At 43.4% G+C, this 25,897-nt stretch overlaps 2 protein-coding genes across 3 annotated transcripts in view; one reads left to right on the top strand and one right to left on the bottom strand.

Annotated features, from left to right (window-relative positions):
• ACOX1 (acyl-CoA oxidase 1) overlaps positions 1-9,712 on the bottom strand; it is a 21,396-nt gene extending 11,684 nt beyond the window's left edge. The window contains exons 1-3 of one of the 2 annotated variants that reach the window (XM_060133905.1): positions 9,244-9,711; positions 8,808-8,967; positions 3,990-4,150 (exon numbers count right to left, since the gene is read on the bottom strand). In XM_060133905.1, coding sequence (XP_059989888.1) covers positions 3,990-4,150; positions 8,808-8,967; positions 9,244-9,352 — 430 coding nt within the window. In that variant the 5' untranslated portion in view covers positions 9,353-9,711. Of the gene's footprint in view, positions 1-3,989; positions 4,151-8,807; positions 8,968-9,243 lie in introns of both variants that reach the window. The other variant, XM_060133904.1, reaches the window with a different exon arrangement.
• TEN1 (TEN1 subunit of CST complex) lies at positions 9,506-25,897 on the top strand. Its single transcript, XM_060133906.1, has 4 exons — positions 9,506-9,747; positions 15,337-15,433; positions 19,301-19,458; positions 25,521-25,897. Exons 2-4 carry the CDS (start codon positions 15,342-15,344, stop codon positions 25,640-25,642), a joined length of 372 nt encoding a protein of 123 aa, XP_059989889.1. The 5' UTR covers positions 9,506-9,747; positions 15,337-15,341; the 3' UTR covers positions 25,643-25,897.

Below are 25,897 nucleotides of genomic sequence, written 5' to 3'. Positions count from 1 at the left end.
TTCAGGAGAAAAATGTCTCTTGTGACTAGGATAAGGATTATTCAGAAGTGGATGAAATGCAGAAATGTTACAAGGAGAAAGTGACCTGGATAGTTTTTGATTTAAATCAAGTATTTGCTATACTATTTATGCATGATAAAGATCATATATTATTTTTAATTAATTTATTTTAAAATTGCAAAGCACCAACATTTTGCTTGGTAAAGAGCTGGAGTCGATTCTTTCAAAACCGTAACACCAGAAGGCCTTCCCAGGCTCTCCTACATGATACAGGGCTGGGAAGGCTAGCAGTCAATACTGAGGACAAAATTATTAGATTAATAATATATGAGAAAGGAAGAAATCAAAATAGCATCTCCACGGACAGTATGATTATAATCCTAGGAAATCAACAAAAACAAAACACCATCAATAATAAATGAATTTAGAAAAACCAGGATTAAAAAAAAAAAAAATCACTCATTCTTATCCATTAGAACCATTCAAATAGAAAACCCTGGTAAAGAGAAAGGTGATTTATAACAGCAACAAAATATTTTAAAAATCTGTTAAGTAATTTAGCTCAGAATATTACAGATTTAATTAAGAGAAAATATAAATGCCTAATAGGATGAATAAAAGATATGAAAATGGACAATAGGAAAGAAATTGCTAATTCTTGGCTGAGAGGACTAAATAAAATTAATACTTCCCAAGAAAATACAGGGATTTAAGGTAATGGGTTTTAAATTCCTACAGGATATGTTTTTGAACTTGGCAAATTGAGATCAGAATTCATCTAGGAGAATAAGTATGCAAGGACATCAAATACATATAAATTGAAATATATAGCAATAGTAGGCTTATTCTATCAGATTTTTAAATATCTTAAAAAGCAAAAATGAGCCAAGCTTATGATGCTAAGAGAAAAATAAAGAAAAAAATTAATGTAATATATTTAAGGTTCCATAAATAAACTGAAACTATTACAAAACTCTAAGATGAACCAGAAAGAACATAACAAGGGGAAAGAGCTACTAGTTAATAAACATAAAAATAGTATGGGGTTCACTCATCTCTGTATCATACACAAGTCAAAGCATTAAACACAAATCAAACGAACAAAAAAGGGAATAAAATAGAAGATAATTATCCAAGATATGGGAAAAAGAAAACTTATACCTATTCAGAGAAGGATGCACTGAATACATAAGGCCAAAATGCTTAATCAAACAGAGGCAACAGAAAGAAATATTGGAAGGATACAATAAAATCCTGTAAGATCAATATGCAGATTCTATGTATTCAATACTCAAAGGAGAAAAACCCAGTTTACAGTAAGCTAAACATGTAACATCCAGGCTCACTAGCACTGGAAGAATTAAAACTTTAACTCTTAGATATATATAAAAGTAGCAAAAAAAGTAATCATGTTGATAGGACTATGGAGACACGAGCACACTAAGTACAGCAAAACTTGTTCCATGTCTTGAGCAACAGAAGCTCAATGAACAGAAGTGTTCATTCCCTTCATTCCCTTCAGATGTAGTAATTCATTTCTGAGAAAGATATTCCAAAGGCATAACCCAAAGAACACAGTTTCTGTAAAGAGACTGATATTGTTATTACTGACAGTGGGGAAATTAGAATACCCAAGGAGCAAGTCTCATGGGAAGTCCAAAAGGTAAGAGAATCCCTCCTGGAAAAAGAAGACAGGAGACTCTCGGAGAGACAGAGCAGTGAGATACAGGGAGAGAAAGATTAGTGACTTACAAAATCGAGTTTACTATTTATTTTTCAAGTTTCAAAGGAAGAGTATTTTCACATTTGAGTATTAGTGATGGGAATTTGCAAAGAATCTGCACCACCATCTTCAAGGATGGTAAGTATGTACTACGTAAGCTCTATTTTCCTTAATAATTAAAATAACAATAACAATAATAGAAAAGGCAAGAAGAATTCCTATTAAGTGGCCAGAACATGAAATGATCAAATACCTGTGAAGACCAAACACACTACTTGCTTTGTGACCTGGAGAAACGTATGGTCAGGATAATACCCCTGGACCACGTCCCAGACTGTCCCTTTACCACCAGAACCCCAGGAAGAGGGTGCCCTCCTTGGCCCAGGCCTCTGCCTTTGATTAAGGCTCGCGCACTCACAGACCAAATGTGTGTTGGGGCTTGTGTGCCTATACAGACAGGTGTGTATTTAGAGGAGGGAAGACACAATTCTCGAGGGAAGAGAGAAAACTGGTGACTTAGACTTTCTGCAAGTGGTTGAATTTTAAGATTCTTGAGGATTCTGGAATAAGCCTGAGAAATTTTGAGTCTCTCACTTCTCAGCGGCTACCCAGAGGTGAAAGAATCCCAAACTCGAAGTTACAGCCAATTCTGTGAGAACACTTAGATAATCACTGTTGACCAATGTTCCAAAGTCTCAGAATTTAAATGGTCAAACCTTCATCCTGTACAAGTTGCTCTATTTCCAATCCCGTTGATGTTGAAGTACTTTTTATATATTCTACATAAGACCGTACTGTCACAGGATGCAAATTAGCCAACAAACTGACTGGCTTCTCTGGAAAAGAACAGCAGTCAGTGAAGCACAACTAATATGAACTGACAAAGTTCCAGCAAGAAACAAGACCTAATATTAAAACTCTGTTCTCTAAATAAACCATAAAGATTGAGACAGAGTTGGTTCGAATACAAAAAAGCATTCGAAAACTAGAAGGAATAAGGGAAAGAAAACTCTAACAAATACAAACTTGCCCAGAGCAACAAAGGACCTCAGTCCAACGTTCTGGGCTCCTCAAACCAGTGAAGTTCAAGTCTTCATTTCCTCCTCTCTTCCTTCAAATATACATTTGAAATGTACCTTATAAATAGAGGCAGAAGGATTAGACCAACAAGAGATACACAGATCAGACTCACTTAGCCTCACAACAGTTTACTTCTTATGCCCCCTATTTCAAAGCTATCTCAAGATAACAAAACACGAGTGCACACTCCAAGAGAGGAACATTGTAGGAATGTGATATTCCTTCCGTTAGGACACCTTCCTTCAGGTCTGTCATCTCACTGTTGACCATCCTGAAGATGGCCATGGGTGTTTGGCAGGGTGTTCATAAAACTGTACCATGACCAGAATCTGCAGTTCCCACAGGCATTATGGGAAAGAACATTTCCTTAAACCAATTTGCAAACCAACAAGCACCAAATCAAACACAAAAATGAAGTCTTCCTGATATCTGCATCCTTTTCTCATTCTTTTTCTTTACTTTCCTTTATTTACATAAGGGAAGCATTATGAACCGGGCAGCTCAAATTCCAAGACACTCAAACCTGTCAGTGGCCTCATCTATGAAAACAAACCTGTTTCACAAGACTAAACACAAAACTTTTTGAAAGTAGCCAGGTTTTTAGGAACAATTTAACCAAGAATTACTGGTAATATAAAGTCCATGAACATGAATAGAAAAATGAATAAAAAGAAATGAAGAGCATCGTGGACTTTTTCCCAAACCATCTCACAACCTTCACCACTCTAACCCTCTGCCCCTTTAAAATCCACATCTTTAACTTCATTAAAGCAGAGCATCTTCCAGATGTTGCTGAGGCATGAACCCTCTTAAGAATTTGCAACTAAGTCTTTAATCAGACACCAATACAATGGGGCGCTTTGCCGTATTTTCAACCCCATCTTTCCAAACTGCTCAACACCCATTTTAACGGATGTATGCAGCAATGGTAACGAGCCTTAAAAAATAACAATGACAGATGCTTCAGGCCAGAGTCTTGGACCAGTTTAAGAGGAAAGAAACTATCAGAAAATAAGAGGCTGAATTTTATTTAAGATTTAACAATTTAAAAATAAAACCCCAAATGTGTAGCAGCAGAAAAAAGTCAAATGCCAGGAGTCATTTTTGTTTGTTTGTTTTGCCAGGAGTCATTTGTTAACTGAAGTCCTGAGGTGGGTTACCCGCTGAGCCTCAAACGTGGACTAACCGTGGCCCATTTCCGTCTGGGCGTAGGTGCCAATTATCTCGAGTCCTTTGGATGAAAGCAGCCATTTCTCTTGCTGAGCAGTGGTGCCCTGATTCAGCAAGGTAGGAATAAACATGGAGTAATTGAGGCCCACAGGTTCCACAAAATTGACCAAATGTAGTCTACGGGAGAGAAAAGAAAAGGATCTCAGCCTTACTCTGGAAACTGCATTCTACTACCAATCCTGCCAGATGGCTGTGGCCCTGAGGATGAAGGTTAGAAAAATTTAAACCTCTTTCTTAGGAAATTAAGACTAATATTTATCATTTACTACCTAAAAAGCCAACAGCAGAATCTAGTGGAATCTCTTCTCCCCCTAGTCATTTCAGGGCCAGAATTCTGAATTTCATACTTAATCCAGGAAGCAAATTCTACCATGTTTTAGCCTCAACCCCCTTTTGTTTATTATACTGTTGGTGTTATTTGTTGGTTTGATTGTTTGGAGGGTCTGCCTATTTGTTTTTGGATTATTTTCAGGTTTTACTTGTTTTGAAAATCAAAAGACACTCCACAGAACACTTATTTGTTGACCTGTTAACAAAATGTCCCAAAGAAGAATAATTTATACTATCTTTCCCTAGTAACTGAAGCAAATGTCCAGGATAGTACATATACGTTCTGGGGCCAAAGCACACATCTCTACAGGTCTTCAGAGCTTAGAAACGGCTAAGTAGGTAATGTGAGTGTTAAAAATTTATCACAACCGGTCTTTGAAAATTATTCCAGATTAAGGGAACTCTAATCATAATGAAATTCAGTCTTCAACGATTTTCTCACAAAAGAGAATCTGTGAGATGGTCAAAATACAAGTTACGTACACTAATCAGCCTCGGCTACATTGTGCTGTAGCTTTTTTAGGGGTCTATTCTGTCAGATCTATCTATATAGAGAGCTTCAGGGGCTTCCCGGGTGGCACAGTGGTTAAGAATCCACCTGCCAATGCAGGGGACATGGGTTCAAGCCCTGGTCCGGGAAGATCCCACATGCAGCGGAGCCACTAAGCCCGTGCGCCACAACTACTGAGCCTGCACTCTAGAGCCCGTGAGCCACAACTACTGAGCCCGTGTGCTACAACTACTGAAGCCCACGCACCTAGAGCCCGTGCTCCACAACAAGAGGAGCCACCGCAGTGAGAAGCCCGCGCACCGCAAGGAAGAGTAGCCCTCGCTCGCCGCAACAGAAAGCCCGCACGCAGCAACAAAGACCCAACACGGCCAAAAATAAAAATAAATAAATTTATTTAAAAAAAAAAGAAAAAAGAAAAAAAGAAAAAAAAGAGCTTAGGGTACAAAGTAAGTACCACCTAACTGACCCTCATGACTTTTCAAGGGATGGATTGGAAGCAGTGTCACCGCCAGCCTATCCTGGCTTGTACAACAAGCAGAGTGTGAATTAAGGGAAAGGGGCGGGTAGGCTGCCAATTCACATCTGGGGAGGCCCTGAAACCATCCCACCACCTTTCAGGGGTGCTGGGGACAGATTCAAACATCCAAGGAATGCCTGGACTAGTCAACATCAGAAATGCTTTTTAACCCTAAGGTTCTATGATTTTCACACCAATATCAAATATTAATTTAAACTGAGGGTCTCCCTGGTGGCACAGTAGTTAAGAATACACCTCCCAATGCAGGGGATACGGGTTCGAGCCCTGATTCGGGAAGATCCCACATGCTGTGGAGCAACTAAGCCTGTGTGCCACAACTACTGAGCCTGTGCTCTAGAGCCCGTGAGCCACAACTACTGAGCCCACGTGCCACAACTACTGAAGCCTGCACGCCCTAGAGCCCGTGCTCTGCAACAAGAGAAGCTACCGCAATGAGAAGCCCGTGCACCGCAACAAAGAGTAGCCCCCCGCTCGCCGCAACTAGAGAAATCCTACACACAGCAGCAAAGACCCAACGCAGCCAAAAATAAATTAATTAAATAAATTAAAAAAAAATACCTTAAAAAAAAAACAACCTTAAACTGAAAGGAGAGAAAGAGGGGAAAGGAGGTATAGGAATACCAATCCGCAGCAACTTCCTGCTGCTGTACTACAAAGAGAAGTAAGGCTCTTTGCAAAACATATTCATCACTAAAGTGGAGACAAGTAACGAGGAGATAAATGTAGAAACTGGCCTCTCAACAGCAAGGGCACCACAGCACTCCCTCACAACCATGCTTTACTAAAGGAGGAAATGAACCTGCGAGAATTTCTGAGAAATAAAACCAGTAATTTAGGTGCTAAAAATGGTGGCAATATAAGACACTCCCAATCCCTTGACGGAATTGAGGAGGCTCTGGGTTGGTAAAATGATGACACTGACACGAAATAATTAACTCTAGGAAACTGAGAGGGAAAAATATATGACACAAAATAAAGACTGTCAAATACTTATGTTTTCATAAACATACTGAGATTTTTTTTTTGAAGCCACTTGAAAGTTAACTCGGGCTTCCCTGGTGGCGCAGTGGTTGGGAGTCCACCTGCCGATGCAGGGGACACAGGTTCGTGCCCTGGTCCGGGAAGATCCTACATGCCGTGGAGCGGCTGTGCCCGTGAGCCATGACCGCTGAGTCTGCGCGTCCGGAGCCTGTGCTCCGCAGCGGGAGAGGCCACAACAGTGAGAGGCCCGTGTACCGCAAAAAAAAAAAAAAAAAAAAGAAAGAAAGTTAACTCAAGAACAAAATCTGAGTGCTTGTTTTTAAGTTATGTTTAATCCCTCCTGAAGATGCTTTTCAAGCAACTAGCTTTAAAAACCTAATAAGGATAACAGAAACCATGAATGATTCTCATCAGAATTTTAAAGTACTTTTAAGAATATTTTACAGTTTTTGCATAGCAAACAGTATAGTGAAAAGACAAAATTACAGGAAAGGGGATTAGGAAAGTAACTCCTATTCCCCAAACAGCAAAGTCTTATTTTCCCAAGGAATGGAGAGATGAATTCTTTCACTGCTCAAGTTGAGAAATCTCTAAGTACTTTACTAATACTTTAGTCAATTTCAACATACTCTCATGAGTTTTATTTTGTGATAGAGAAATTGGATGTAAAAGAGACCAGTAAATGCCCCAAATCCCCAGAGAAATATTACTATATTTCATTAATTACAGCATCCTTCTCCTCACAGCCAATTTTAGCATTTAAGAAATCTGATGCATCTCACAATTAATGGTACATCATAGTTAACTTTGTTAGTGATACATAAGACATGGGTGTGAGTGACAATCGATGGCGTTCAGTAATTGCCAAGACTAATTTTCAATCCCCTTCTCTAACATACATGGATCTCCCTGTCACATCCCAGAAATACTGGAAAGATGTCAAAGGGTATGCCAAAGTTTGTACTTTGTATTTCGCCAATAGCGAGGTCTGTGTCATACAAAATGATACGCAAAACAGTTGGCTGGTGTCCACTGATCTTTAACTCACATAAAGGACTTTATTTCATTGTGACTTCACCGGAGTCTGGTTACACGTTGTGCACCACCACAGATCATGAAATCTTCTAACCAACTCTGAAACACACGGCATCAGCCATTTTAAAGTAAAACAAAACAAACCTCCTCTTTTGTGTTGTTTTAAGGAAGAATAAAATCTTACTAATTTTTTAAAGTTCACAGACCGAACTCAGGAAAATTAGAAACATAATCTTCTAGGAGTTACTCCACCTCAATATCCTCACAGCCATGAGTTACAAACTTTAAAAATAAAAAAAAAGCATTTGGAAGTTAATAAGTACTCTGACTGGACTACCAAATTAACTGTATTTTTGTAACTAAAATGGAAAGGAGTTCTGAGTGTGGTCCTAAGGGCTGGAGTAAATCATTTCCTCTTGACAATAATAACCAGGTCAAATAGAAAATAATTATATACCATATGTATTTGCAGCAGTAGTATGGGGAGGAATGCCTACTGCTACATAAAGGCAGAACTTGTAACATATTTCATTTTTCTTGGCTCTTAAATATGTACCATTCACACCATTTATTCTTTATTGATGAAAATATTGGAGTTCTTCTAAAATGTAGAGGCCTAAAACAGGAAATGCCCAGGAATAAGCGAGAAGTGTAAGAGATGCTGAAAGTCAAAGAAATCTTGTACTAAGATCATATAATTATACTGTTTATTTACATAAAGGTAAAAAAAAAGTGTGTTTTATTTCTAAAAACACAACAAAAAGCAGATGGTCTGAAAAAAGAACATCCTCTTTCAGCAGTAGGACCAAGGCATGTTTTTATGAGATCTTGTATGACAGGGGAGCCATTTAAATACCATCACCAGATTCAACAATGCTGGGTTCTTAGAATACTTTATACTCATTCTAAGGTATGACTAAAGTTCTTCTTCCTCCACCCACATCTTCCATTATTTTAAACTCAAGATCTACACGCATATGAAAATACGACCTGTTACTGCTCCAAAATATTTAAGGTTTGGTCCTTGCAACTGAAAACATCCTTCCAAATGCAGCTTCTAAATTTAGCAGGCCTCCTTCTTACAAAAAGCAAAGTCATTCTGTATTTAAATCACTCAAAATTGAGACATCTGGACCGAATTTGTATGATTCTTGAGATAGAAAATTATAGCATTTCCATGATCAACTTTTTACAAATGCCATCCCTTTCAAAGGCTTAAATACAAAAGTAAACATTATTTTCGACACAAATAACTTTAAAATGGCGTGAAAATATGCCAATTCGAGTCTTCAAACGTCAAGCACGATGAAAAAGGACACCGCAGATTGCGGATCTGAAGTTTTCGCTTAGGCACTCGATCTAAGCTAAGGCATACCTACTTTTTAAACCACATGATTTCAGCAGGGTCTGCGATGTTAAACTTCCTCATCTTCTCCACCATGGTAGCACTCTTCCTAACAGCCACCTCGTAACGCTGGCTACGACTGAGGAAATTCAAGTCCTCATGCTGGAAGTCTGGGTCTTTCAGAATCAGGTTCTCTGGTAGGGAGTTAAAGGATATCAAGAGGAAGACAGAAATTCAGGGCTCCGTTAAAGCTCCCTGGGTCACAGCAGGTTTCAGACTCACGGGCACAGGTCCCCCTCTCGTTATAGGGGATTCCCCCCGCTAGAGCCGCCCCTGGAAATGGGGGTCCAGGCTCCCCTAAAGCTGGGCCAGAGGCTGCGGCCTACGCCCTACAGCGTCCCCCGATTCCTCCCGGAGGGAGTCTCAAGCTTTGCTCGGGGAAGGAAGGAGGCCTGGCCCGCCGCCCTCACCGATCTCTCGACGGCGCCGGGTGTTCTCAGGGCTGCCGTCCAGGACGTGCGTGAGCAGCTCCGGGTTGAAGCTGGCGGCGGCCCGCTCCTTCTGCAGGTCCTGGTTCATGGTGACGGCCAGCAGAGGCAGCTGAGGCCGAGGCGGCGGCAGCAGCGACAGCGAGCGTCCGCACCTCCAGAACGGGCCCAGCCCTAAGAGCCTCCCCAGGACACCGCGAGTCCCCGCCCCGTTCGCCTCGGCCCGCCCCGGCCCTCCCTTTCTCCTTCACCGCGGCCCCTCCGCACGTGACAGAGCGCGGCCGAGGCGGAGGCGGCGCCGGGGCGGGCGGGTCCCCTGCTTTCGGCCAGGGGAGCCTTTGAGCGGCGCCCAGCTGGGAGACCCTGGAAGGTGGTCAAGAAATTGCCCCGGGGGGAAAGCGAAGCGTTCTCCGCAACCCGCCCCTCCCTCGTCACGTGGCCACGCTGGGCGGAAAGAGGGAACCCAAGGCCAGGAGGCCCAGAAAGGTTCGCGAGTGGTTGGGAAGGGGCGGGACTACGAGGCTGAGGAGGACTGCGCCTGAGCCTCGGGACGCGGCCGCGCCGCCGCTTCCGGGTCCGCGCGCCAAGGCATCCCCGGGAATGAGATGGGGGAGGAAACTCAAGGCTTGGGGCGGGGAACCCTCGTGCTTGTCGGAGTTATCGGGGAGGTCGTAGCGTTTCCCAAAACCTTCCAAGATTGGAGAAAAAATGGACGGGAACAAGGGTCGCACTGGGGAGAGGCTCCAACTATCGTTTGTTAAGATAACGGCATCTTTGCTGCCAGAGGCGTGGGCCGCGGGGAGCTGAGTGTGGAATTGGACTTGAGTTGCAGTGTGCTTAGAGGTCTTTGAAAGGAGACTTTTTTGTTTTCACAATTATCGTCATCAAAGTAGTAAAAGCACACGTTGAAAAAAGCTAGTATAAGAGGATTTGTAATGAAAAGCAGAAGTTCCCCATCCTCAGAGGCAGCCACATTAACCATAATAAATTGTTTCTAGTTTTGTTTCCTAAAGAACATCGAAGTAAAATTCTTCCAAGCTATTTCTTGATTTGCTCATTTTTGTTACCTTTTGACCTCATGCCATGGTAACGAAGATGTGGCACGCTACCCATCTCCTTTATCTCTCATTTACCTTTGTAACTTTAAACAACATACTAATCCCGTTTTAAAACTATACACTTTTAATAGTGTTAATAGTTTGAAAAAAACTTGTTTGTAAAACTGACGCATCAATTTTTTTTTTGCGTGGGCCTCTCACTGTTATGGCCTCTCCCGTTGCGGAGAACAGGCTCCGGACGTGTAGGCTCAGCGGCCATGGCTCACGGGCCCAGCCGCTCCGCGGCATGTGGGATCTTTCCGGACCGGGGCACGAACTCGCGTCCCCTGCATCGGCAGGCGGACTCTCAACCACCGCGCCACCCCTTCCCTTTTTGAATCCCAAGGAGCCTTCCTGCACATGTGCAGACAGGGAAGTTTTCCTTGACCTCAGGAGTGGTCATCTTATTTCTTTACTTCAGCAGAGCTCAGCTTCTGCCACTAGCTTTGTTCTTGGAGTGTCTGGGTGAGAACAAAGATTCAGTTTTACTCCACTTGACAAACCCCAGCTGTCCGGCGCAGGGGCCCATCTATCCTACCTCAACAGATCCAATCAGTATTCAGATTTCTCTGATTGCTTTGTAAAAAATTGTCTGCAGTTGGTTCGTTCAAATCAGGGTCCAAACAAGGTCTACACATTGCAGTTGGTTGATAAGAATCTTAAGCTTCTTTTAATGTATAGGTTTCCACTAGACATTGATTTTTTTCTCCGATTTATTTATTGAAAAAACTAGGTTGTTTTTCGTGTGACTTGCCCACAATTTCCCTCTCTGTGATATCTTTAACACGTTCCTCTATTTCTGTATTTTCTATAAGCTGTTGGTTAGATCTAGAGGCTTTATAAGATTCAGGCTTGAGGTTTTAGGAAAAAATACTCCTGTGGCATGTTTTCTATTGTAAAATATCACTCTGGGGACTTCCCTGGTGGCACAGTGGTTAAGAATCCACCTGCTAATGCAGGGGACACGGTTTGATCCCTGGTCCAGGAAGATCCCACATGCTTCGGAGCAACAAAGCCCGTGCGCCACAACTACTGAGCCTGTGCTCTAGAGCCTGTGAGCCACAACTACTGAGCCCGAGCGCCTAGAGCCCATACTCTACACAAGAGAAGCCACCGTAATGAGAAGCCCACACACTGCAACAAAGAGTAGCCCCCGCTCGCCACAACTAGAGACAGCCTGTGTGCAGCAACAAAGACCCAACGCAGCCAAAACTAAATAAATAAAAAATAAATAAAAAATAAATTTATTTTAAAAATACAATAAAATATCACCCTGGTTGTTATGAAGAGAATGGACTGTAGAAGGAAAAGAGTGGAAACAGACCAGTTATAAAGGTGGTGAAGGCCTGGATGGAGTGGTGACCATGGAGATGGAGGAAAGTGGATAGATTCAATATGTATTTTGAGGTAGAACTGACAGAAATTTGTGATGGATTGGATGCAACCATGAGAGAAAGGGACACATCAAGAATGACTCCTGGAAAAAAAAAAAAAAACAAAGAATGACTCCTGGGCTTGAGCAGATCAGGGATGGAGAAGGGTGGCTTGGAGGTGGTATGAAAGCCATGGGACTTGGTTCTGGTTAAAACATCGTCCTCCTGTGTCTACTTCCTCTCCCTCCCAAGGACCCACCTAAATGGACGAAAAGAACAGGACAACAGCAGTTATCAAATTAAAGAAACTTAACATTGATACAATACTATTACCTAATCTACAGACCTTTCTGTGGATTTACAATTGTCCAATAAAGTCCTTTATCACAAGTTTTTCTCCCAGCCAAGGTCCAATCCAGGATCATGAATTATATCTAGTTGTATTAATTTGCTGGAACTACCATAACAAAGTACCACAGACCAGGTGGCTTAAACAACAGAAATTTGTTGTCTCACAGTTCTGGAGGCCAGAAGTCCACAATCAAGGCATCGGCAGAGTTGCTTCCTTCTGAGGCTGTGAGTGAGATGTGCTCTGTGCCTCTCTTAGCTTCTGATAGTTTGCTGGCAATCTTTGGCCTTCCTTGGCTTGTATACATATCACCCCAATCTCTGCCTTCACCTTCACCTGGCCTCCTCCCTTTGTGCATGTCTGTCTCTGTCCAAACTTTCCCCTTTTTATAAGGGCACTAGTTATATTGGATTAGGCCCTCCGTAATGACCTCATTTTAACTTGGTTACCTCTGTAAGACCCTCTTTCTAAATAAGGTCACATTCTGAGGTCCTTGGGGGTTAGGACTTCAATATCTCTTTTTGCGGGGACTCAGTTCCACCCATAACAGTTGTCCTATCACTTTTGCCTCCTTTAACTGGAGCAATTTCTTTATCTTCTGTGATTTTGACACTTTTAGAGCATATAAACCAGTTGCTGTGTAGAATGTCTCTCAATTCAGATTTGTGTGATATTTCTTGGTGATTAGATTCAGATTATACTTTTTTTTTTTTTACAGGAATATCACAGAAACAATGTGTCCTTCTTAGTGCATCACATGCAGAAGGCACATGAAGGCTGTATTTGCTAATTTTCTTCACTGTGAAGTGGACCATTTTTTCCTTTGTAATTAATAAGTAATCGGTGGGGGAGATACTGTTGAGACCATGTAAATATGCCGGTTCTTCATCAAACTTTTACCCAGTACTTTTTGCATCCAGTGGTGATTCTTCCCTGAATTCACTTTTACTCTGGTGATTGCAAAACTTTTAAAGGCATAGTAAAATAATCATTTTATTTGGTAACTGTAAAATTCATTTAGTTGAGATTACACTTAAAATTGGAAATAATCCCCAGGTGATAGAATCTTTTGAGGCCATAGGTCAAATCATGTGGCATCACTCGAGTTTTAATGTTGGGGATTCATTGTATAATATAGACTAACAAAGACTTGTAACTTTAAACACATTGATGAATGGCTTCTGGGTTGGTGAACACAGGGAGGGGCTGGGAAAGTGGCAAGGCTCAGAGAGGGCATGGAAGCTCCACACCCCTCCCCACCTACCGTGTTCTATGCACCTCTTCTCTCTGGCTGTTCCTGAATTATATCCTTTTATGATAAACCAGTAACCTATTCTAATTCTGGGGTGGTAAACATATACCATCAAGTTTCTTGTCCCCAAGAAACAAACCCAAAGCCGATAAAAGCTATGATGAACTTAGTTATAAGTGTTACTTCTCTGACCTTCAATCCCACTACAGCAATCTTGACAGTTTCTTCAGAAAAGATGAAAGCAGCAGTCAGGTTGGTTCACCGTCCTTCCTGTACAGTATTTTCAAACTTCCCAGTTGTTAAAAAGAAGCCTATTTCTCTTCTTCATACCAGGGATTTTTTTCTCCTAGAATATTTTGCCTTGGGGAATGAAAAGGGCAAGGCTTGAAGTACAGGTTGTACCATTACTCAGACTCCTAGAGAGAGTATTTGAAATCCAGTTGACCCACAAGAGAAGCCTGTCCTGATATGTCTTCTCAGAAACTTTCTTGAGTGTGTGATAATGTATGGATAATGATTGATGGAGCCAGCTGTGCTTATTTAACAGAAGTGTCTTAACAAACACATAGCAGCTTTTGTTTGAAGAAGAAATTAAGGTTAAAATTTACAAAAGAGTATCTCCCCCAACCCTAACCCCACAAAGAGTCAAATGCTACTGCATGGTAATTAAAAAAAAGTAAATTTAATGATATAGTTACTTATAGCTTAGCTTATACGTGGTGAGAGTAGAAAAATTACTTTAAAAATGACTCTAGGACTTCCCTGCTGGCGCAGTGGTTAAGAATCTGCCTGCCAATGCAGGGGACATGGGTTCGAGCCCTGGTCCAGGAAGATCCCACATGTCGCGGAGCAACTAAGCCCGTGGGCCACAACAACTAAGCCTGCGCTTTAAGAGCCCGAGAGCCACAACTACTGAGCCTGTGTGCCGCAAATACTGAAGCCTGTGCGCCTAGAGCCCGTGCTCTGTAACAAGAGAAGCCACCGCAATGAGAAGCCCACGCACCGCAACGAAGAGTAGCCCCCGCTCGCCGCAACTAGAGAAAGCCCGCGTGCAGCAACGAAGACCCAACGCAGCCAAAAATAAGATAAACAAATAAAATTTATTTTAAAAAAAAGAAAATGTTACGTAGGGTTCTGGAGGGGACTCTGGAACAGGAAAGGGACATTAGGGAAAAACCAGTGAAATCCAAATAAAGTATGGAGTTAATAGTACCATATTGATACGAGCTGATTAATTGTGACAAATGTGTCATACTAATGTAAGATGTTAATTATAGGGAAAACTGGGTGTGATGTTTATAGGAATTCTCTGTACCATCTTTACAGGTTTATTTAAAAAAAAAATGAAAACCATTCTCCAATAAAAAGTTTATTTAAAAAACGTGAAGACTCCCTTTATATACAACTATGAAAGTGTCAAAATATATTAAGTGAAAGAAAATCAAGAACAGTATGTATACTATAGTACAGAAGGGAAATAAATATATATGCATATTTGTCCTTATTTGCATAATGGAAAGCTAAATACAAATTGATGGAAATGATCCCCTCAGGGCAGGGCTTGGCAAACAGCAGCAAAGGCCAAGACAACTCACGACATGTTTTTGTCAATAAAATTTGAAGGAAATAAGGTACACGCATTCATTATTTATCGTCTTTGCGAGTTTTCATACTGTAATGGCAGAGTTTGGTAGTTGTGACAAAGGTCATATGTCACTGTCTGCCTTTTTACCGATCCCAGGTTTAGGGGCTTGGGGAGGGAACGGGCCGCATGGGAGTTAGAGTGGGAATCATACACTTTCCACAGAGATCTTTTGTATATTGGTTTTTTTTTTAAATATGTGAATGCATAAACCTATCAAAAAATCTTTTTAAATTTTAAAACATCATTCCCTGGAACTACCTTTTCAGTTGTTGCTGGTCTCGTGTCTGTTAATCTCCATCTTGTGGTTGGCTTGGTTTGTCAGGAATCTTCAAAAATCCATCTCAACTATTTGGTTACAGGAGCAATGATGCTGCCCAAACCTGGGATCTATTACTTCCCCTGGGAGGTCAGTGCCGGCCAAGTTCCTGATGGGGACACACTGAGAACGTTTGGCAGGTGAGAATGTTTTATTCACATGGTGGGGGGGATGTTTAAAAAAAATTAAAAGTCTTTTTTAAAAATTATAATGTTTTAAAAATTATTTTTAAAGTATATATATATATATATATATTTTTTTTTTTTTTTTGCGGTACGCGGGCCTCTCACTGTTGTGGCCTCTCCCGTTGCGGAGCACAGGCTCTGGACGCGCAGGCTCAATGGCCATGGCTCACGGGCCCAGATGCTCCGTGGCATGTGGGATCTTCCCGGATCGGGGCAGGAACCCGTGTCCCCTGCTTCGGCAGGCGGACTCTCAACCACTGAGCCACCAGGGAAGCCCGATATATATATTTTTTGATAAATTTATTTTATTTATTTATTTTTGGCTGCGTTGGGTCCTCGCCGCTGCACGCGGGCTCCCCCCAGCTGCGTCGAGCCAGGGCCATTCCTTGCTGCGGTGCGCTGGCCCCTCACTGCGGTGGCCTCTCCCGTTCGGAGCACGGGCTCCAGGCACACGGGCCCCAGCAGTTGTGGCGCGCAGGCTCAGCAGCTGTGGCCCGCGGCTGCCCAGGATCAGCCACCGTGGTGCACGGGCCCAGCCACTCTGCAGCATGTGGGATCCTCCCGGACCAGGGTTGGAACCCGTGTCCCCTGCACCGGCAGGCAGACTCCCAACCACGGCACCACCAGGGAAGTCCCCTAAAGTACATATTTTTAATTACTAAAAAATCACTTATTTTTACATTTTAAATTATTTATTATTATATATTTTAAAAATTATTTTAAAAATTGAAAGTCATACTTTTATCTAATTATTTTTGTTTTTTAAAATAAATTTATTTATTTATTTTTATTTATTGCGTCTTCGTTACTGCGTGCGGGCTTACTCTAGTTGCGGCGAGTGGGGGCTACTCTTAGTTGCAGTGTGCGGGCTTCTCATTGCGGTGGCTTCTCTTGTTGCGGAGCACGGGCTCTAGGCGCGCGGGCTTCAGTAGTTGTGGCTCGCGGGCTCTAGAGTACGGGCTCAGTACTTGGTGGTGCAGGGGCTTAGTTGCTCCGCGGGATGTGAGATCTTCCCGGACTGGGGATCGAACCCATGTCCCTTGCATTGGCATGCGGATTCTTAACCATTGCGCCACCAGGGAAGTCCCTAATAATTTTTAAATGCTAAAAAATTAATACATATTCATTGCAAAAAATGTAGACAATCCATAAGGGTGTAAAGAAAGCAAGTAAAGGGCTTCCCTGGTGGCGCAGTGGTTGAGAGTCCGCCTGCCGATGCAAGGGACACGGGTTCGTGCCCCGGTCTGGGAAGATCCCACATGCCGCGGAGCGGCTGGGCCTGTGAGCCATGGCCGCTAAGCCTGCCCATCTGGAGTCTGTGCTCCGCAACGGGAGAGGCCACAGCAGTGAGAGGCCCGCGTACAGAAAAAAAAAAAAAAAAAAAAAGAAAGCAAGTAAAAATCACCTGTAATTCCACTGTGTGGACAACCACCCACCACTAACCTTTTGGTGATTACTTGCTTTTTCATGTGTGTTTGTGTGTATATGTGGGTGGGTGTGTATATACACAATATGTGTATATACATATATACTGTGTTAGTCACATATTGCTGTGTGATAAATCACCCCAAAATTAAGTGGCTTAAAATAACAATAAATGCTTATTTTTTCATACTTACTGAGTGTCAGGAATGTGGGAGTGGCTTAGCTGGGTGGTTCTGTCTCAGATTGACTTTGAAGATTGCAGTCGAGATGTTAGCCAGGGCTGCCAGCATCTGAAGGCTGGCGTGGACCTGGAGGGTCTGATTCTGCGATGACTCATCCACATGTTTGGCAATTTTGTGCTGCCTGTTGTCAAGAAGGCTCACTTCCTCAATACGGATTTTTCTATATGGCTGCTTGAGAGTCTTGATAACATGGCAGCTGGCTTTCCCCAGAAGGAGTGACTCAACAGAGAGGGCAAAGAGAAAGCTACAATGTCAATGACCTAACCTCAGAAATCACTCTAGGTCATCTCTGCAATGTTTTATTGGTTACACAGGTCAGCACTAGTCAGGGTGGTAGGGACTACACAGGGATGCGGGTGCCAGGAGATAAGAATCATTGGGGACCATCTTGGAGACATATATATATACATACATGTATAAATATTTTAAGCTAGATGAGATCCTATTATATTACTATATTGTACCATACTTAACTGTGTAGACCTAGTTCCATGCCAAATATGTAAATCTATATCATCACTTTAAATAGATCCATTTTATTTCATTGCATAGACATACCATAATTTATTTAACCACATCTATTTATTTAACCAAAAGCAATTGATTTTCAACAAAGACATCAATTTAATTGAGTGGGGAAAGTATAGTCATTTCAACAAATGGTGCTGGAACTACGGGATATTTTTATGGGGGTAAAAAAACACCTTGATCCCTACCCCACAGCATACCAAAAAAAAAAAAAAATCATTCTGACTGGATCATAAATGAACAAGCTAAAGCTATAAAATCTTTAGAAGAAAACAGGAGAAAACCTTCACATACACCTTGAGATAGGCAAAGATTTCTTAGACTCAGAAAACAAAAACCATAGGGACTTCCCTGGTGGTTCAGTGGGTAAGACTCGGAGCTCCCAATGCAGGGGGCCCAGGTCCGACCCCTGGTCAGGGAACTAGATCCTGCAGGCCGCAACTAATACCTGGCACAGCCAAATAAATAAATAACTATTCAAAACAAACCAAAACAAAAACCATAAAAGAAAAATAATGAATAAATTGGACTTCAACAAAATTAAAAGCTTCTCATCAAAAGCTACCATTAAGAAGATTAAAAGGTAAGCCATGAACTGGTAAAAAATAAGTGAACATGTGTGTGTATATTATCTATATTCAACAAATGATTTGTACCTAGAATAAACAAAGAACCCATATAACCCAATAAGAAGACAAAGAACTTAATTTTTAAATGGGTAAAAGATTTAAACAAGACACTGCCAAGGAAGATAAGCAGAGGGCAGATAAACACATGAAAATTTGTTCAACATCATGTGTCATTAGGGAAATGCAAGTTAAAACCACAATGGTACGGTATTTCATGCCCACTAGAGTGGCTAAAATTAAAAAGACTGACCGTATCCTGTGCTGACAAGGATTTGGAATGACTAGAACCCTCATATGTTGCTGGGGGGAAAGGAAAGTGGCACAACCACTTTGGAAAACAATTGGCCAGTTTCCTTTAAACAGACAGATTGACCACATGACCCAGAAATCCCACTTGGGTATTTCCCCACGAGAAATGAAAACATATGTCAGCACAAGTCCCTAAGCAAACCAGATCAGCTGGTGAGGATAATAATAATTTATTGATCCATTCAACTGAGTGCTACCAAGCAATAAAAAGGAACAAACTAGTGATTTACCCAACAGCATAAATGGGTCTCCAAACCATTATGCTGAGTGAAAGAGGCTAGACACAGAAGAATTCATGCTGTCAGGATTCCATTTACATGAGGTGCTTGGGTAGGAAAACTCACCTGTGGAGACCAAGAGCAGATCAGTGGTTGCCTTGGGTGGGAGGTGGGGAGGCTGGGTTCAGAGGGGCACAAGGGGACTTTTGGGGGTGATGGAAATGTACCAAAGCTTGATGGGGGTGCTGGTTACACAGTGTCAACAGTCAATGAACAGGTCCCTTTTAATGCATGTAATTTATACCTCAGTTATGTAGACCTAATTAACCTTTTCTGTTGCTGCCACTTTAATTTCTCTGATCCGAGTAAGGCTGAACATTTTCCCATGGATGTATTGGCCTCCCAGAACCTTTAGAACTTTGGGTTGGTTCTGTCTATGGATGGAAATGATCACACTTACCTGACCTCCAGGTTGTACAGCTACGACATGACAAAGTCCCGAGTGACCCTGATGGCTCAGCACAGATCTGACCAGCACCCAATCCTCGTCTGTACCAAGTTGGTGGAACCGTTCCAAGCCCAGGTGGGCTCCCTCTACATGGTCCTTGGGGAGCTGGAGCACCAGAAGGGTAAGCCTTGGCTTCACACACCCTTTTTCACTCTGGGTCCTGAGTGGGGCAGTCTTTTGGGTGCCTGGGCTTGGCTTCTGACCCAGCAGGGGTCCCTCATTGGGGTTAACATTCCTTCCAAATCAGCCCACGAGTTATAGGGACTCATAGGAAAGAGACGTGATTGGGCTTGAGGTGGACCTGTCGTAGGGAAGCGAGAAAGCGGGGAGAGAAATCATTAATTTCTGAATGCCTACAACATGCCAGGCCTGGTACTAGGAGGTTTGCTTAAATCTTTTCGAATCTGCTCACCAGCCCTTAATGAGTCATCTTATGGCTATTCCATAGATGAGAAAACTAAGGCTCAGAGAGGATGGGGCTGGAGTAACAGGCCAGGAAGTTAGGGTAAGAGAAATAAAACACAAGGGAAGGAACAGAAGCAACCTGGGAGAATCTCTATGGCATCAAGGGTTGAAGCTTGCCCTTTAAAACCTAGGTACTTGTATTCTTTGCTTCCCTCTCTGGCTGTCCCTGTGCCATTTTCCTTCACATGCTTTATGTAACTATAACATGTTGTATCTGGTTATTTTAATTTAACATTATATCATAAGCATTCCCCCATGTCTTGAAAATTTTTTCTAGATATAGTATTTAATGGCTATATAATATTTTACAGATTAGATGTGTGCACTAATTCACACAAGCGTTAGACATTTGTATTGTTTCCATTTTTTGCTCTTATAAGTACACTGTACATTAATTGGTTAAAGAATCTATGAGATATTCAGCCAGGAGAATATTATACAGCCATCAAAAATGGTGTTGTAAATTTATATCAGTTGACATGAAAAGATGTTCATAGTATTTTACTGAGAAAAAGCAGTTTACAAAACAGTATGTATCATATGATCTCATTTTTGTTAAACAGACATTTTTTTTTTTGCGGTACGCGGGCCTCGCACTGTTGTGGCCTCTCCCATTGCGGAGCACAGGCTCCGGACGCGCAGGCTCAGCGGCCATGGCTCATGGGCCCAGCCGCTCCACTGCATGTGGGATCTTCCCGGACTGGGGCACGAACCCGTGTCCCCTGCATCGGCAGGCAGACTCTCAACCACTGCGCCACCAGGGAAGCCCTAGACATTTTTTTATACACATAAAAGTTTGAAATATTATTTACCAAAACGTTAATAGTAATTATTTCTGGGTGGTGGGGCTGTGGGATTCCTTATACTTTTATTATTTGACAATGAAAATGTATTGCTTTATAGCCAGAGGGAAAAAACAGTTTAAACAATCTATCTAGATATATATTAAAAATGTTGTAGTTAATAGCCTTTAACTATTCCCAAACTTTGTCCATTTTCTGATGATTTCTTTAGGGTAGTTTCCTGAAAGTGGAATTGCTACATTAAAGGATATGAACATTTATGTTTCTTGATTTACACTCCCAACTTACCTTCTAAAAGTTGCAGTGGTTTTTAACTCTGGATGAAATGCACTAGAAAAAAAGTAAACGGGGTTTACTTTAATTACGTTTGATTTAATAAAAGTTAATTTTTATTCAGGCTTAAGCCTTTGAGCTCAGAGTCCCTGGCTTCATCATTGATTTGAGAGAAGTATCAGGAGGAGGGGTGGAAATGGGTACAAAGGGCCTTGAATAAATCATTTCCACTTTGACTGCAGCCCACTTCACCTGAGACTCCCTCCTGCACTCCTGGCCCCTACAGGGGGTCCTGGGAGCTCTCAGGAGCCAACTGCCCAGTATCTGTAACTCAAAGGTCTGATTGCAGATACAGAGAGGGGTTGATACTAAGGTGGGACATCAGGCCAGGACCAGGGTGGGACCTGGAGAAGACATTTAGAATTATTTGTGGGAAGAAAAATGGAAAAAACGTTACAAATTCAACCCATATCACTTTTTCAATTTAATGGTTTCAAATCAAACAAGCACAAAAGTAGAATGAGCCTCCATGTACCTGTCACCCAAATTCAGCAGTGATCCACATTCCACTGTTGTGTCATCATCGCCCGCATTTACTTACTTATTTTGCTGGTGTATTTTAGAGCAAATCTGACATCATTTCATTTACCCATAAATACCTCAATGTCTATCTCTAACATCACAATCACGCCCAACAAAATGAATAGCTGTTCCTTAATATACTCTAGTACATACCTTGTCTGTGTTCATTCCCCTCCTCGGCCCCAAAATGGCTTTTTACAAAAAGTTAGTTTAAAAGCAGGAAGCAAAGACCGTGCATTGCCTTTGGGTTACATATCCCAAGTCTCTATAATGGTTCTGGTCTTCCTTTTTTCTTTTTTGTAATGCCATTTATTGGAGAACTTGGGTCTGGAATTAGCTAATTGCTTCCTCCTGGTTGCATTAAACCTGCTCTTCCTTCCCTTGAATTTATCCCACCTTTTTCTGAACGGATTGTATTTCAGGGAAACCAAATGGTTGGAGGAGGGAACGTTCTTTAGAGAAGAATCACAGTGAATAAACGCAGGAGAAACAACTAAATTCTAAAGTCACCATGTTAAAAGCCCCGAGGAAATAATAAATCCAGGCAACGATCGTTATCACTGGCCGCTCAAATCATTAGGTGGAAGCTTGCCGGGAACACTGTAGCTCAGGTGATCAAACATTACAAAAATCGGACCGATCGATCGTGTACCTCTGGTGTGCTGCACCAGGAGAGCACAGACAGTACTGCTCTGACGTGTTCTTGCCAAAAAACAAAAAACATGGAACCTCAGTAGTCAAGCCTCAGACCCAGCAGGATTCTTCCTAGGCTCTGGCAAGTTTACCACTCACCATTATTTTCATCACAATGTAGGGGTTTTTTTTCCTTAAAAAAAATGTTTCCCCTCAGTTTCTAATTTCTGAGACTACATGCTCGTCATTCGAGACTGGTACAAGGAAAGAAAGACGACGGTGAGGAGGGATGGCAGAGTGTGGGCTGAGCTTGGCAGCCGTCGCTGACCTCCAACCTGCAGTGGCCTGTCTGGCCCCCGGCCAGGTCTGAAGTCCTGTGGGGACACAAAGGTCAACCACACACGGATCCTGCCCCGTGGCAAGGTTGGCAGTTCTGAGGATGGACTAGAGGCCCCCTCAAGGCACCTTTCTGAAATGTTTGCACACGAAAGAGAAGAAATGCCAGCCATGTGCCAACACCAGCTGGCCAGGACACCCCACAGGGCCGAGGGCTTCCAGTCCAGAGATTAAGATGTGAGGACACAGCCTCGGCCCCGCTCTGCTCCAGGGGCCCGCGTGGAATACCAGGCTGAAGGTTACTCGCCTACAGCAAGAAGCTGCCCCAGAGCTCTCACCATAAATCCCACCTGTTCTGGTTTCCGTTCACCTGACTGCTTCCTGCCCTCACAGGCCTTCCTTGTGTCCTCTCAAACCTTCCAGCCCCCTTCTCTGCGACTTGCCTGAAACCTGGCTTTCCCCCCCAGGCAGCAGTTCCCCTCCTGCCCTCCCATGTGGAGCCTCCCAGGCCCCATTACAGAACCCAGAGGTGGGGCGGAAATCCTGCCAGCTCCTCCTGCAGCACCAGTTCTGCCACCTCTGCCCCACTGCTGCCTGACTTACCCGGACCCTCTGCCGCCTGAAACTAGGTTCCACCCTCAGTATCCTTCTGCCTCGTCACCCATCGGGACCACCTTCTCTCCTCTCCAGCTTGACCTCACTATCATTTCAACTACTTTCCTGGCAGAAGTTCCAACCCCTCGTCTTCCATCATTCCTCCCTGATTAAACCCCAATCCCCACCCTCTCAGGTCTCACCCAACTGTTGATGGAGAAAGTTCACAAAGCTCCAGGGATTCCTAGCACAACGGTTTCAAGGTCTCTTATCTCTTCCGGGCCCTTCACGCTGCCTAGAATTCCTTCCACATGTCCTGGCTGGTCCCCCCTCCCCCTGACCCGCAACAGCTGTTTCAGGCATTCACGCAGGACCCCCTTCGTCATCACCTCCCCGTCCCTTCCAGCAAATTACCTCACCTCCTACATCCCAGGTAAAATTGAGGCCACAGCTGCAGCCTCTCCTAAAATTATATGCATCCACACCCATCAGTAGCCCCTTTCCTCCAGTCTGGGAGAGAGGAGGGTCCCTCCTGCCTGCGGTGCAGCCCCTGTGCTGTGATGCATGCCTGCCTTCCTGCAGGGGCTTTGCTTTCTCAGCTGAATCCTTAACCTGATACCACTGGTTCTTCCCTCCCAGCATATAAAGCGCTCAAGCCTCTTCTGTATTAAAATAATAGCAACAATAATGTCAAGTTCAGCTCTATCCCTACCTAGCTGTGACCCTCCTCCCTCCACAGTCAAACTTCCTAAAAGAAGATCTGTTCTCCACATCACCCCTCCTTATCTCAGACTCACACCTCAACCCACTGCATTCTGAATTGAACCCACACCCTCGGCAGTGAAAGCGCAGAGTCCTAACCACTGGACCACCAGGGAATTCCCTCAGCCCTTCTCCTTTGCCGCAGGTTCTTTTTCTTTGCAAGAAGAGATGCCCCTAAATGACTATTTCTCTGGCTTCGTAAACTCCTTTCTCCTCCCCTGCAGCACTCTTCAAATGCTGTTCTTTTATTCCATTTACACAGACCTTTTGCAGATGGACTAACAGAATTGCCAAATTTGTTCCTGTGATAATCATACTTCTAAAGTTCACTTCCATTTTTAATAACTTTTCTTCATTCACGGGAAGAAACATGTTCCACTATCTGTATCTCGAAGAGAACGTTTCCCCAGGCTGAGGGGAGGAAAGAGCTGACAGGCATTATTATTGTAAGGAAAGTTCTGTGAAATTAAGTCCAATACTAAGAAAATCTTCATACAGGAAGTTTGGAAACATTTGACCTATGCTTCCATTTTGAGATTTTTAACTGCAAATTAGAGCACTCTGATTTTGTCCTTGCTTTCCCTGTGTCATCCTGAACACATGCAGCTGCTCTGTGAAAACCATTTAGGGCCACATGTGTCACAAGAAAAGGTCTAGGCCTTTCAGTGCCAAATGAAGTTTAGGCAAATATCCTGTTTGACTGATTAGTATAGATGAGCCAGTTATTCCTGAAGAGGCCTGAGTGATGAGAATCAACAGTCTACATCCATCCACAGATCCACATACTGTCCCATGCCCTCCCCCCCACCCCACTCTAGGCCATGCAGCCCCTGCAGTCCAGCGCTGGGGCCGACAGAAGCTGACGACACACAGGGCAACCTCATGTTTCAAATGAGTTCATCTCTCTGTGTTGCAACCTGGCATCTACACAGTCCAGCTTTCTGAATTCTGCCCCCGGGCTCTGTTAAATCAGTAAAGTGGCCTAGACTAGAGGAAAAGTTAGGCATAGGCTTTAACCAGGGAGAGCCTCTATCTCAAAACGGCATCAAAAGAGGACGGCATAATGTTCTAGAACACTGAATGTATTCATTGACGTGCCCAGAGAGCAGAGAGAACATAGTGCAAAAAAACCCCACAACAACCTATAAGGGCAAACCCCAGATGACCTTCCTATTTGGTGTCACCTGAACATTGACAAACCTTTCCATCAGCTCACCACAGCATCTGCTAGAAGCGCCCGCAGCCCCTTGTCCAGGGTGGGATGACTTGCCCAGACTCTCCCCTTGGATTGATTAAATATGGGGTTCTCTTTGCTCCAATTTCCAATGCCAGTGACCCCTACGAAGCCAAGGGGCCCTTCCCCTGGTACAAATGGAGAACTAGGGTGGTGACTGAGACTGCTCCTCAACTCTGGGCACTTGGGAGCTACAGAGAAGCTGGTAGGAGTTAAGATGACAAAAGAGGGAAGTAGAGGCTACGTCTCTCTGGGCCGGAGTGGAATTTTCAGGCTACCCCCTGAGTTTCAGCCACGTGCCTGTAGTGCATGGTGGGCCCGCAGTTCTGAGGCCCGAGTAGACAAATGGTCATCATCCTGTAAACCATCCTTCTCACCTGTGCCCTGTCAGACTCTTCTGTCAAAACCCAGGCCCGACAACAAGTCGAGGGGAAGCGGCTGGAATGCATCTGCAGGGTGTGTTGCTGACACTGCCTGTGCCTTGGTGTCTGTGTCTTTCAGATGGAGACTGCGTGGTGAAGGCCCGGGTGCTGACTTGTGTGGAAGGAATGAATCTCCCCTTGTTAGAACAAGCCATCCGGGAGCAGAGGCTGTACCAACGAGAGAGGGACAGCAGCCAGTAGAAAGCGAAACAGCAGCTCCTGGCAAACCGCCCCACCCCCTCCCCGCCGCCGCCCCCGCGCTGGAGCTGCAGCTGCCGCCGAGAAGATGCAGGAGCTTCCTGGAGAGAAGAGGGGAGGGGTTGTTCATTGGGATTGCCCCAGAAATGGAAGCCTAGAGATCAGAGGCCGGGCTCTGGGGCCCTGGGGGATGGGCCCCGTGTGGATCCTGGAGGGTTGCAGAAGGTCCTCGTGAATAAAGCCATGTGGTGTGACGTA

The sequence above is a fragment of the Lagenorhynchus albirostris genome, chromosome 20 (assembly GCF_949774975.1).
Source record: "Lagenorhynchus albirostris chromosome 20, mLagAlb1.1, whole genome shotgun sequence".
In the NCBI taxonomy this organism is placed as follows: Eukaryota; Metazoa; Chordata; class Mammalia; order Artiodactyla; family Delphinidae; genus Lagenorhynchus; species Lagenorhynchus albirostris.
The sequence above is the reverse complement of the archived record's forward strand: the minus strand, read 5'-3'. Positions and strand labels throughout refer to the sequence as shown.